Source organism: Sorex araneus, chromosome 2 (genome assembly GCF_027595985.1).
Source record: "Sorex araneus isolate mSorAra2 chromosome 2, mSorAra2.pri, whole genome shotgun sequence".
Taxonomy (NCBI): domain Eukaryota; kingdom Metazoa; phylum Chordata; class Mammalia; order Eulipotyphla; family Soricidae; genus Sorex; species Sorex araneus.
This window is the reverse complement of record NC_073303.1, coordinates 61,330,974-61,345,989: the sequence shown is the minus strand read 5'-3', so window position 1 is coordinate 61,345,989 and position 15,016 is coordinate 61,330,974. Positions and strand designations below refer to the sequence as shown.

The 15,016-nt window shown below is 41.5% G+C and overlaps 1 protein-coding gene across 1 annotated transcript; it reads left to right on the top strand.

Moving 5' to 3' along the window:
• Positions 1-11,619: 11,619 nt before the first annotated feature.
• LOC101556680 (keratin-associated protein 6-5-like) lies at positions 11,620-11,943 on the top strand. Its single transcript, XM_055124425.1, has one exon. The coding sequence runs from the start codon at positions 11,620-11,622 to the stop codon at positions 11,941-11,943; it is 324 nt and encodes a 107-aa protein (XP_054980400.1).
• Positions 11,944-15,016: the final 3,073 nt, after the last annotated feature.

The window sequence follows — 15,016 nt, the reverse complement described above, 5'->3', positions numbered from 1 at the left end:
CACTTGCCCTATATTAGATCTGGGGTGACACCTAGGAATCTTTTAACAGGTACACTCCACCTGATTAAAAAAAAAAAAAGGTATATGATGAATTCATGGACACCATTAGCAGGTAACTTATTTTCTTAAGGTACTTCTTTGAATGGGGTGGGCCACACTCCATGGTGCTCAGGCATTACTCCTGGCTCAGGCTCAAGAATCACTCCTAATGGACTCAGGGGACTATCTGGGGTGCTGGGGATCGAACTGGGATCAGCTATATGTAGGGCAAGTGCCCGATCTGCCTACTATCTCTCCAGCACAAAGATAATTTTTTTTAAACACATGAGTCAAGGTTAAGGATGTGGTTCAAATGATAGCACACATGCCTTGCATGTGGAGGTTCTAGGTTTGATTTCCTCCATGGAGGTTAAGCGTCAAAAGAAGTGGCTCTGGTCCTCCCATCATAGTCGTTTAAACCCTATTTAAGTGTCATAATATGAATGAAGAGAGTCTCTTGCCTCTGCGCCTGACTGTCTTTACCAGGGCCCCTCTGAGTGGGGCGGGTTAGGTTTCCCTCCTCGCCCTGAGCAGAACCCTGGCAGCCAAAGACCTACACGAAGGAACCGGCAGAGGAACCCAGGTGTGCGGGACGCAGAGCTGAGATCTCCAAGCATGCTCAGATTGGGACTGGGCCTCTTCCACCCAGATCCCGCATTTTCCAGTAAGTAGGCGGTCACACCCAGAAACTGCCCCACACCGTGTAATCTTGTCAATGGCCAACATCCAGACACTATAAAACCAAGCACCTGGAAGCAACATCTGATAGCCTAGTTCTCCCTCTTGGAGAACCTGACAAGCTACCAAGAGTTTCCTGCCTGCATGGGAGAGCCTGGCAAGCTCCCCATGGTGTATTCATATCCAAAAAACAGTAACAATAATGGGTCTCATTCTCCTGACCCTGAAAGAGCCTCCAATGCAGCACTGTTGGGAAGGTTGAGTAAAGAGAAGCTTCTAAAATCTCAAGGCTGGGATGAATGGAGACATTACTGTGACCGCTCGAGAAAATCAATGATCAACAGGATGATGATGATGATGATGATGATGATGATGATGATGATGAAGAATGAAATAGGGGGCCGGAGCGATAGTACATCAAGTAGAGCATTTGCCTGGCATGTGGGTTTGATCCTCGTCATCCCATATAGTCCTCAGAGCACCACCAGAAGTAATTCCTGAGTACAGAGGCAGGAGTAAGTCCTGAGCGTTGCCAGGTGTGACAAAAATAAATGATGTGAATGAAACACACGTATAGATATTCTTTTGACTCCTAGAAACACTGTAAAGTAAGAACTAATATTATCTTCATTTTTAAAACCAAGAAAAGAGACTTTAAAGGATGACAGTGGCTGGGGCCCAGGGGAATGGCAACGAATGGAGCACGTGCTCCGCATGTGGGAGCCGGGGCTCACTCTTCAGCACTGCAGTTCCCTGAGCACCTCTGGAGCAACCCCTCAGCTGTGAGCCAGGAGCGGCCCCCAGTACTGCTGAGTACAGTCCCCAAGCAACAACAAAATAAAGAGGACAGTGGAGGTCAAAGATACTTTCTACAGATGGGCCCTGTACCGATGAAAGAGACTAAATTTATTTTGCACAGAAAAGAGTCGTATGTTCATCTATTAAACTGCATAAATAATTCTTACAGAGAGCAAGTCTTTCATTTTTATATCTCTTGTACTTACAAACATGTTTAATAAGTGATTTTAGACTGTATTCAAATATCTAATATTTCAAACAAAACATATGTTGAAATATTTTTAATCTTTCTCAGTCAACATGTTCTGAAACACACATGCGTACACACACACACACATATCTGTCAAGCTTCAATGATCACAAAGCATAAACCTCTCTTTGTTTCCTAACAACTGAGAAGTAACTTTCTCACAGTGGGAGCGAGCAGGCTCCTGAGGTCAGCCCGTCCCACCCTGGAATGGAATGCCCTTTTGTTGCTTGCTCAGGTAGCAGGCAATGCCAACAACACTTTGTCTTTGTAATAATCCAACTCGAGTTTGCCCGCAGCTGGGTCAGGGTTGCTCAGGCTGGCGGCATCAGAGCCAGGCACACCCTTAGGAGATCATCTCCACACACACAGGCCCATTCATTCAGAGGGGCCCTGGATCTTGCCTGGGAAAGTGGGTCCACAGAACCCTTCGGAACGGAAGGAGATTTGAATGCCAGTGAATTTGAATGCCACTGAATGCCAGTGGCAATGAACACCTAAAACAATTTTAAAACTAGTTTTCTTGGCCCAGGAATATGCCCCAGAGTAGGGCTCCTGCCTTGGATGTGTGAGGCCCTGGCTACTGATATTAAGGAAAGAAGAACTAGATAGAAAAACAGAGTAATTTTTTTCTGGGAATGATATGACTTGTGTAAAAGATGGCATGAGGTAACTAGTATAATAAAGTGAGAGAAAACTGGCCTTCCCACGTGCTGGTCTCTCCCAGTGAACCACATCCCTGGCCTGACACAGCGACATCTGGTACTTTTACTTTTGGCACAAAATATAATGTATTTGGTAATAGCCTGTTAAAGATGCTATTCTTTACTATTTGACAGGGAAAGGGGGATGAGAGGAGGCTGGGGGCACACCTGGTGGTGCTTGGGTACTACTTCTGGCTCTGTGCTCAGTTCTCTCTCAGCAGTGCTCAGGGAACTAGGTGATGCCAGGGACCAAACAGGGCCACCTGTATGCCAAATATGGACTCATTCTTTTGAGTTTTATCTCCTACCTTAAGGTGCTATTCTTTGTTGTGATGGTTGCTGTGTTTTTTCCAGGCCACACCCAACAGGGTTCGGGGCTTACTCCTGGCTCTGTGCTCAGGGATCACTCCAGGTGAGCTTGAGGCACCATATTGGGTATGAGGATTGGGTTGAGGTCCGTCTTAAGCAGGTAATTACCCCATATGCTATACTGTTGCTCTGGCTCCAAGCTGCTAGTCTTTATTCTTCAGTTAGCAATGACACATTTGAGAAAAGTATTCACTATCAAAAGGCTGTAATCCCAACTTTTCTCACTCATTTAAGTGCATATTGAATTACATAATAATAACAGCACCTCTCATTTGTTCCTAAAGTCATATCACCTCCTGGCCACCATATTTACAAGAATTTCAAAAATAATATCTACAAGTACAAATAGTACACTGAGTTCTTGTGTTTGGAAACCTTTATCTTACTCATAAGGTATGTTCCTGTTTTGTACTACAACACTCTGCAATATTCACAAGGCCAGGGAAAATTGCCATGGTATGAAATATCTAGACCAGAGGTAAAATAACAAGGACAGTGTAACAGTTAAAAAGATAAGAAGTTTTATTGAGCTACTGTTGATTCAAATTGCAGTGATCCACCCATTATTTCCTTTGGTAAATATTATCCTTGAATCCATTTTACAACAAGGGAAACCAAACTTTGGGAAATTCAAATAACAAAATAAAAAAGCAAAAAATTAGAAGTGAAAATATGAATTCTACCTATGGATTCATATTCCCATACCACACTGACTCCAATGTATTTCCATAATTAAATAGGTGCAAAAATAAAATATTACTGGTAAGCTGAGTCAGATACTCTGAGAAGGAACATTAAACAATAAAGAACATCAATAAAAGAAAACTTTTCGCATACTTGTTTGTACCCTTCTGTTTGGGTATGACTGTTGCTAATATTCAGAAAATTCACAAAGATGTTGTTGCCCAAAGCCATAATGAGTAATTAACCATATTAATTTCTAGTAAACCTTAAAATTCTGACTTTCATTTGGAATTTCCAAAAGACAAAAAGGGGGGAAAGTACAGATTTGAAACCAGAATTGTCTGAAATACCCGGTTGCTTTATTTTGTTCGCAAATTTTTTTCTTCCTTCAGGCCCTCTCCCAGAAGCACCGAAGACATCCTGCTGTGCCAGGACTAGAACCCGGGACTCCGCAACGTACTTCAGACCTCTGAGCCTCCCCGGCAACTCCAATGAGAAAGGTGGAAACATTCACAGAGAAACTCTTAGAAGTGAGTGGATGAAAATGTCATAGAAAGTGAAAGGCGACCTGAGAAAGACTCAACCCAGAGTCCAGCGGGCAGGGACCGCCGGCCCCCAGCTGCCACAGCAGACCCTGCGCTTCCTTCTTCATCCAGTTGCCTCCCGCATCGGTGGTAGTGGGCGTGGCCTTCGCTGCAGGGGGCCTGGTCTCCGGGGGCAGAGGCCGCTACACTGTGGCCTCAGTTATTTTCCTGGTTTAGTATACTTGACAGACATCTCAATCCTCATTACCTAACTTTGTAGAGATCTCCCCAGCTACCTCAAATAGAAAAGGCAAATAAGCCACTAGCCTACTCCAATTGCACCCAAATATCGGTGAGCACAAATCCTTTCTAATTACACCAGATTACCGTTCAGCACAGGAAGATATACGAGCCCAATGTAAAAGAGCACATCCTCTGAACCTTCTCCAGAAACCTCACAGAGAGAGAACAGCTCTAGTGAACTGGAAGGTCCCACCTCCATACAACCGCAACAGCATGAAAAAAAACAGCACAAATCCCCACAGCAAGGAGAGGATGAAGAAAAGAGTCCAGAAGCCTCAGCAGGGGTTTCCCACAAATATGATCTCTCCGATAAAGAATTCAGAGAAGAAATTCTGAGAATGTTCATCTAACTTAAAGAAACAGTGAAGCAGTCAGCAAAGAAAATATGGGAAGAAATGAGAGCAGGAATAGGAAAGCTACATTCAGAAGTGTCACGAATAAAAGACTCGGTAAACGAAATAAAAAACACAGTGGGAGCCCTCAACAGTAGAATGGCTACAGCTGAAGATAGAATTAGTGAGCTTGAAGATGAGCAGCAGAAAGCCCACCCACTACAACAAACAATTGGAAAATACCTCAAAATAGTTCTAGGGCAAATCAGAGACCTAGGGGATGATTCCAAGAGGAATAACATAAGAATCATCGGAGTTCCAGAAGGACAGGGAGGCAACCCTAATGAGAAAGACACAGTTAAAGAAATCATTGCTTAAAAGTTCCCAGAGCTGGATAATGCAGATGTCCAGATCCTAGGAACCCAAAGGGTGTCAGCTAGAAGAGACCCTAATAAAAAGACTCCAAGACATATCATAGTCAGAATGATGGATGCCACGGATAGGGACACAATACTGCAGGCAGCAAGGTCAAAAAAGGAAATCACATACAGAGGAGCATCCCTTAGATGCACAGCAGACTTATCAGAGGAAACCCTCCAAGCCAGAAGACATTGATGGGATATAGTGATAAAACTCAATGAAATGAACGCCTCACCAAGAATACTCTATCCGGTTAAGATCTCACTCAAACTCAAAGGAACCATACACAATTTCATAGATAAACAACAGCTCAGGAACTTCATAGACTCAAAACCAAACTTAAAAGAAGGACTAAAGGGGCTCCTATAAGAATAGAAAAACCTCTACAAGCACAACAAACCCCTACAGAAAGATGGCACAAAACTCCACAACAATAATCTCTCTCAATGTCAATGGTCTAAATGCACCCATCAAGAGACACAGAGTGGCAAAATGGATTCAGAAACTGGACCCAGTATTCTGCTGGCTACAAGAAACACATCTGAATGGTCAGAGCAAACACAGACTCAGTCAAAGGATGAAAAACAATCCTTCAAGCAAACAACTCCCTCAAAAAATCTGGGGTGGCCATACTGGTATCAGACAACATAGATTTTGGGTTGAAAAAGATTAGAAGGGACAGCGGAGGCCATTTCTTACTAATCAAGGGATATGTACAGCAGGAAGAACTCACAGTCCTAAACATATATCCACCTAATAAGTGACCAACAAAATACTTAAAACTGCTAACAGATTTTAGGGAGGACATTGCTAGCAACACAACAGTAGTTGGAGACTTCAACACCGCCTTTTCAACTCTGGATAGATCAACAAAATCAAAACTCAACAAGGAAACACTGGCCTTGAAGGAAGAAATAGAAGAGAGAGGGCTAATAGATCTATACAGGGCTTTGCATACCCATAAAGAAGAATACACATTCTTTTCCAGTGCACATGGAACATTCTCCAAAATAGATCATGCACTGGGTCACAAAGCATACCCCCATAGAATCAGGAAGACAGAAATTGTATCAACTATCTTCTCAGACCATGATGCACTAAAGATAGAAGTTAATCATGCACAGACACATGCACAAACCATACACCTGGAAATTAAACAACTCAATGTTGAACAATGAGTGGGTCAAGGAGGAAATCAAGGAAAAAGTCAAAAGGTACCTGGAAACAAATGAGAATGAAGACACGATCTACCAGAACCTGTGGGACACAGCTAAATCTGTGTTAAGGGGAAAATTTGTAGCTCTGCAAGCATATTTCAGGAAGGAAGAAAGGACCCACATAAATAACATGATTTCACAACTCAAGAAGACCTCAGAAAATGACTAATAAAAGGAGCCCAAACCAGGCAGAAGGAAAGAAATAATAAAACTTAGAGAAGAAATCAATGATATGGAAACCCAAAAAACAATCCAAAAGATTAATGAATCTAAAAGCTGATTCTTTGAGAAAATAAATAGGATTGATAAACCACTAGCAAAACTCATAAAGAGAGAGAGAGAGAACTCTAATAAACTGAATCAGAAATGAAAGGGGGACATCACAACAGAAGCCAAAGAAATTCAAAAGATCATCAAAGAGTACATTGAAAGTCTGTATACCACGAAACAAGAAAGTCTGGAAGGAATGGATAAATTTCTGGATTCCTATAGCCTCCCAAGGCTTAACCAAGATGATTTGGAATACCTGAATAGACCTATTACTACCAAGGAAATTGAAACTGTAATTAAAAGTCTTCCCAGAAACAAAAGTCCAGGTCCAGATGGATTCACTAGCGAATTCTTTCAAACATTTAAAAAGGACCTATTGCCAGTTCTTTTCAAGCTTTTCCAGGAAATCAAGGAAACAGAAACACTCTCAAACAGTTTCTATGAGGCACATATTACCCTAATACCAAAAGAAAATAGAGACACCACAAAAAAAGAAAACTACAGGCCAATATCTCTGATGAACACGGATGTGAAGATCCTCAACAAAATATTAGTGAATTGAATCCAACAACTCATCAAAAAGATCATACACCACAGACCAAGTGGGATTCATCCCGGGGATGCAGGGATGGTTCAACATTCGGAAGTCAATCAACACAATCCACCATATCAAGAAAAGAAAAGATAAAAACCATATGATCATATCAGTAGATGCAGAGAAAGCATTTGACAAGATTCAGTACCTGCTCGTGATGAAAACTCTCACCAAAATGAGCATAGAAGGGAACTTCCTCAATATAGTCAAAGCCATCTACTACAAGACTATAGCAAGCATTATCTGCAATGGGGAAAACTAAGGGCCTTCCCTCTAAGATCAGGTACAAGACAAAGATGCCCACTTTCACCACTTCTGTTCAATATAGTACTGGAAGTACTTGCAATAGCAATTAAGCAAGAAAAAGACATTAAAGGCATCCAGATAGGAAAGGAAGAAATCAACCTCTCACTAGTCGCAGATGATATGATATTATATTTAGAGAACCCTAAAGCCTCTACCAAGAAACCCCTTGGAACAATAGACTTGTATAGTAAAGTCGCAGGCTATAAAATCAATACCCAAAAGTCCCTGGCTTTCCTATATGCAAATAATGAGAGAGAAGAAAATGATATGAAAAAAGCAATCCCGTTCACAATCATGCTTTTGAAGATCAAATACCTTGGAATCAGCTTAACTACTGAGGTGAAGGACCTGTACAGAGAAAATTACAAAACGTCACTTCACAAAATAAAAGAGGGCATGAGGAAATAGAAGCACAACCCCTATTCATGGATTGGGAGAATTATCATTGTCAAAATAGCAATACTTCCCAAAGCATTATACAGATTCAATACGATTCATATAAGGATACCCATGACATTCTTCAAGGAAGTGGACCAAACACCCCTAAAATTCATATGGAACAACAAACTCCCATGAATAGCTAAAGCAATTTTGGGGAAAAAGAAGATGGGAGGTGTGGGGTCTCAGCAGCCAGCCTGAGACTTTGACTAAACCCCCTGCCTTTGAAAGCAAGAGCCGACCCTGATAACAGGGGCCCAGGGATCCTGCATTTCACACACTCCAGCACCCCACACACAGGCACTCTGCTTGAGGAGACAATGGGATAAGGGTGTGACAGTTAACATTTGCCTGAGCTAGTTAACCCAGCCCTGACATTGGGGAATACAAATCATTAACTAGCATCTGTACTGAGCTCGACGAGATAAGCATGATACATGCGTGGAATGCCCCCCCCCAGACTGTGTGCATAAAAACCCCAGTGTAAGAGTCAATGAACAGAGACTGCTTGACCATCAGAGTCCCCCCCTCTGCTCAGTGACCTTCTTTCTCAGTTTCTTTCTCGGTGGCAGGAATCCTGCAGTGAGCAGAGGGCCAGGGCAGAGGCTTCTCCCCTTCCCACTCCCTCTCCCATAGGGACTAAATCCGGTGACTTTGAGGCTCATACTCCAGTGTGCCAGGGTCGACTGGCCAGGACCCCGACAGGGAGGCATTACCTTCCCCAACCTCAAACTCTACTACAAAGCGATAATAATCAAAACTGCATGGTACTGGAACAAAGGCAGAGCAGTAGACCAATGGAACAGGGTAGAATATCCTTACACACAACCTCAAATATATGATCATCTAATCTTTGATAAGGGACCAAGAAATGTAAAGTGGAGCAAGGAAAGCCTCCTTAATAAATGGTGCTGGCAATACTGGACAGCTATGTGCAAAAAAAATGGGCTCAGACTTATACCTAACACCATGCAAAAAAGTCAGATCAAAATGGATTAAAGACCTCAACATTAGACCAGAATCCATAAGGTACATTGAAGACAAGGTCGGCAAAACCCTCCACAACTTTGAAGCTACAGGTATCTTCAAAGAGGACTCGCCACTGACCAGGCAAGTGGAAACAGAGATAAACAACTGGGACTGCCTTAAATGAGAAGCTTCCATACCTCAAAAGATACAGTGACCAGAATACAAAGACAGTCCACAGAATAGGAAAGGATATTCACCCAATACCCACTTGATAAGAGGTTGATGTCAAGGATTTACAAGGCACTGGTTGAACTCCACAAGAAGAAAACAGCCAACCCCATCAGAAAATGGGGCAATGAAATAAACAGAAACTTTTTCAAGGAAGAAATCCAAATGGCTAAAAGACACATGAAAAAATGCTCCTCATCACTAATCATCAGGGAGATGCAGATCAAAACAACAATGAGATACCATCTCATACCACAGAGACTGGCCCACATCCAAAAGAACAAAAACAACCGGTGTTGGCGCGGATGTGGGGAGAAAGGAACTCTCCTTCACTGCTGGTGGGAATGCCGACTGGTCCAACCCTTTTGGAAAACAGTATGGACGCTTCTCAAGAAATTAGAAATTGAGGTCCCATTTGACCCAGCAATACCATTTCTGGGAATATATCCAGGAGATGCAAAAAAGTATAGTAAAAGTGACATCTGCTCCTATATATTCATTGCAACACTGTTTACAATAGCCAGAATCTGGAGAAAACCCGAGTGCCCAAGAACAGATGACTGGTTAAAGAAACTTTAGTACATCTACATAATGGAATACTATGAAGCTGTTAGAAAAGATGAAGTCATGAAATTTGCATGTAGGTGGATCAACATAGAAAGTATCATGCTAAGTGAATTGAGTCAGAAAGAGAGGAACAGACATAGAAAGATTGCACTCATTTGTGCAATATAAAGTAACAGAATGGGAGACTAACACCCAAGAATAGTTGAGATAAGTACCAGAAGGATTACTACACAGCTTGAAAGTTGTCCTCACATGCTAGGTGAAGAAGCAGCTCTGATAGAGATGAGATCGCCAACCAAAGGGTGTTAGGCAGGCCCACTAGGGATGAGAGATATGGGCTGAAAATAGACTATAGACTGAACATGATGCCTACTTAATACCTCTGTAGCAAACCACAATACCCAAAAAGAGAGAGAGAGCAAAAGGAAATGCCCTGCCACAGAGGTGGGGTGGGATGAAGGAAACAGGTGGGGTGGTGGGAGGGATGCTGGGACCATTCACTTGTATCACTTGTAGTCCCATTGATCTTCGATTTGCTCGAGCAGGTGACAGTAACGTTTCCATTTGTCCCTGTCGCATGCTAGTGCAGCTGGGACCATTGGTGGTGAAAAATGGGCACTGGTGGAGGGACGGGTACTCGATCATTGTATGACTGAAACACAAGCATGAAAATTTGTAAGTCTGTAACCTTATCTTATGGTGATTCACTAATAAAAATTTAAAAAAACACACACTTGGCCATGTGCAAAGCAAGCACCTTACCCCTGTACCATCTCTGCAGCCCTGACTTGCTCTTTGACTAACCAAGAAGATGTGTTACAGCATACAGATTTGAGAGAATTTGTAAAACTATTAGTTATGCTAGGAAAGTAACATGTCGGGATTACCAAGCCTACTGGTTGGATATCATGAGAAATGAATGGTTCTCAAAGTTAATATAACTCGGTTGAACTAAAACCATTGGATAATTCCTCACCAAATTAATCACTGCATATGCAAGTATCACTGTATCACCATCATTTCGTTGTTCATCGATTTGCTCCAGCAGGCACCAGTAATGTCTCCATTGTGAGACTTGTAGTTACTGTTTTTGGCATATCAAAGTCTATAAATGCAAATATGGACTGTCATGCAATAAAAGAAAATTTGTATTTTCTTGTCCATCCCTTTGTGTTGAATGTCAATGAGAAACTCATTGTAACAGTAGGAAGAAAAAGGCGTTTTGTCAACATCTATTTCTCTAGAAAGTTGAGTCAATTTCTGATTCACTTTTATTCCTAATCTTAACTGTAACCCTAATCCCATAATCATGATGCTAACCTAATCTTAAACCCTAACCCCAACCTCAACCCTAACCCCAGTAAATTTTTTAGATGAATATCATGGGAATTGATATTCATCAATTCAACACACAAATTGAGTTATTGTAGAACTCAACACACAATTGAGTTATTGTAGAACGGGGATTGCCTGTGTAAACAAAGAGTTTTGAGGAAGAGTGAAAATAAATTATGATTCAAAGGAATGTTATTCTTTGTGAGATATTATAAAATTTAAAAAACTCTGACCCCTAAACCCTAAAATGCATATTTATCTTGGTGCAGAGGATAGATACAAGAAGTTAAAATAAAAGTCTGGTCCAGGACTGGGCTTCATAGTATGAACTGTATCCCATCAATGCAGTCTTCAATGGGACGGGCAAAGTCCAAAGTCTTTGCAAGGAAGTCTTCCTGAATCTCTCTGATGTTTAATCTTATAGTTGAGAAATAACAAACTGATGAGTTTAGCCATAAAGTCACTGAATGCCATGACAGCTGTGTTGGGTCCCACCCATACTGAGGGCATATAACAGGCCCTATGCAGGGTCACCGGGCAGACGGAAGTCACTCACTCTCCTCCTCTACCCAAGGACAACCTCAACAACCAGCACCATGTGTGGCTACTACGGAAACTGCTATGGAGGCCATGGCTATGGATGCTGTGGCTATGGAGGCCTGGGCTATGGCTATAGAGGCCATGGCTATGGATGCTGTGGCTATAGAGGCCTGGCCTATGGCTATGGATTCTGTGGCTATAGAGGCCTGGCCTATGGCTATGGAGGCCTGGGCTGTGGCTATGGATTCTGTGGCTATAGAGGCCTGGCCTATGGCTATGGAGGCCTGGGCTGTGGCTATGAATGCTATGGCTATAGAGGCCTGGCCTATGGCTATGGAGGCCTGGGCTGCGGCTACAGCTATGGCTCTGGCTCTCTCTAAGACTGCGACTATGGCTGTGGCTCTGGCTCTGGCTACTACTACTGAGGACGCCATGGAAGATGATGATCTGTCTCTCCACCAAGACCTTGGGATTGACCATTTCTGAACCCCATGTATTTTGAACCTTGCTGATGACTCACCTTCTGATCACCTTCAATCTTTCTTTTATTAATATTTTACTCAAAACAAGGGGGGAAGTCCTGAACTTAACAATCAGCACTCTTCAGTGGTCTCATTTGGAATGAGGCTGTGAGCATTCTGTGTTTTAATTCCCCTGCAAGAGTCTTTTCCCAGTTTTTCTAATAAACCTGTTGAATCTCCAATGATAGATGTGTTTTCTTTTTCTCTTAAAGGGTATTATTCTTCCTCTTATGGCACAATTGTGGATACCTAAGTGTAGTAGGGGAGGAATAGGGGGTGTGTCCTATAGAACAGGGTGAAAAGATATTGATGCTTTGGTGATTGGCATGCTGTAGTAAAATTGTACCCCTAAAAATTGTCATTTATACTCTACACATCAAAGTGACCTCAATATATTATAAATATAAAGGAAAACATAATAATGCAGTCCCTCGTCTCTATCTCTTGGATTAAAGAAACTATTATTTAGCACATATCTTTTTTCACTCAATTTTAGTTTCTCTAATCATTTTAAATTTGCTTCACAAAAAAATGGTAACCATGTAGTCACTACTTTTATCATAAGTTGTGATAATATATGATATAGTGGTTTACCCCACACTCACTCATAAAAATATATATATATACATATATATTTAATTGTGTGAGATTTAGGTCCCACCATGTGATAAGTCTATAACTTTGGGCAAATTGTATCTTCCTTTTAACTTTTTTTCAGACAAAATAGACTGCTGATTTTTTTAATTTTAAATTTTAAATTATATCTTCTTTGACCTTGATATTCTTTTATAAAAATTACCATACACATTCTGAGATATTTATAATGATTTAATGCTAAAATATGTAAAAGACTTAAAATGTGCCTGACATGTAATAAATTTAATATGTTATTTGCTAAAAAATAAAAGTGAAAAGCACAATTTAGGATTTAGCAGGAGTAGGTGTGCATTGTTCAGATACTCACAGGATTAGGCAAGTTACGTTTTTTTTTTTAAAATTTTTATTATATCACCATGTGGAAAGTTACAAAGTTTTCAGGTTTATGTCTCAGTTATACAATATTCAAACACCATCCCTAGGGGCTGGAGTGATCGCACATCGGGTAGGGCGTTTGCCTTGCACGTGGCCGACCTGAGTTCGATTCCCAGCATCCCATATGGTCCCCCGAGCACCGCCAGGGGTGATTCCTGAGTGCAGAGCCAGGAGTAATCCCTGAGCATCGCTGGGTGTGACCCAAAAAGAAAAAAAAAAAAAAACACCATCCCTACACCAGTGCCCATATTCCACCACCAAAATCCCCAGTATACCCCCTGCCCCTGCCCCCCCAACTGTATAACTGATGAATTTCACTTCATTTTCTCTTTACCTTGATTACGTTCCATATTGCAAAACAAAACTCACTATTGTTGTTGGAGTTTCCCCCCAAGAAAGACAGCCCTACTAAGGAAGCATTTGATAATTGGTTTTCATTAAAAGATTGTATGTTTTCATTTTTTAGAAAAGGTCACGAGGCCGAATTAGCGGCCGAGCGGCTCGGATGTGTTCCAGTCCCGAAAACCGGAGCCGTGTTAATTGCTGCTCAGTGTCACGAGGGCTCCATCTGGAGAATGGAGGTGCTCAGCTGTACCTCCTCCATCTGGATCCCCGGTGTTGCTGGCCCGATTTCGGGTCCGGAGCATTTCTCTGGCCGCGTTGCCCACCAGACTGCCTGGCCTCTTCTCTGTTGAATGTGGCAAGATGGCCCAAGTTACTTTTTTAAAAAATTTTATTGAATCACCGTGAGATAGTTAAAAACTTTCATGTTTGGGTTACAATCAGACGATGTTCAAACACCCATCCCTCCACCAGTGCACATTCCCACCACCAATATCCCCAGTAAATCCCGCCTCTCCCACCCTCCTTCTGCCTCCTTGGCAGACAATATTCCCCATACTCTCTCTCTACTTTTGGGCATTATGGCTTGCTACACAGACACTGAGAGGTCATCATGTTTGGTCCATTATCTACTTTCGGCATGCATCTCCCATCCCAAATGGTACCTCCAGCCATCATTTTCTTAGTGATCCCTTCTCTATTCCATCTGCCTTCGCCCCTTCGCTCATGAAGCAGGCTTCCAGCTATGGGGCAACCCCCCGGCCCTTGTATCTACTGTCCTGGGTGTCAGCCTCATGTGATGTTATTCTATACCCACAAATGAGTGCAGTCCTTCTATGTCTGTCCCTCTCTTTCTGACTCATTTCTCTTAGCATGGTACTCTAATTGTCTACCCATTTATAAGCAAATTTCATGACTTCATCTCTTCTAACAGCTGTATAGTATTCCATAGGCAAGTTACTTTTAATGATGGTGTATACTTGCTCTTTTCAATCACTGAGGAAATAGAAAAATTGCTTGAACTAAACAAGCAGCTAGATTAATTAGCTTGCAATGATTCTTTCAGCCTGCTGTTCTATATCATGTTTCTAAAAGAACTGCACTCGGTGCTCAGCTAAACATTGTTGAAAGGAATAAGCATATTAAACATTATGACAAATATATTCCTATCCTCCATAATTTTAAACACTAAATTATACGAAGCAGCATGTCACAATTAGGGAAATCTAAATGGGGAAGACAGTGTTATCACCAGAAGCTGTATTTTTGAAATTACATTTTTCATTAAACAATACCTAGGTAATATTCTAAATCATTGTTACTAGAATGATTTAGTATTATTACTAAATCATTATAATACTAAAAAGCATTCTATATAATAAAAGGTAGATGGCAAAAATAAATCCCAAATAAACCAAACACAAATCATAACTTTTAAAATTTTAATGTATTTTCTTCTTGTCTCTTTTCCAAACATAAGTTTGAAGCAACTGAAATCCAACTGTATACTTTTCTGCTTTCTAAGTGAACTTATCATATTTTATTCAACTCTCCTCCT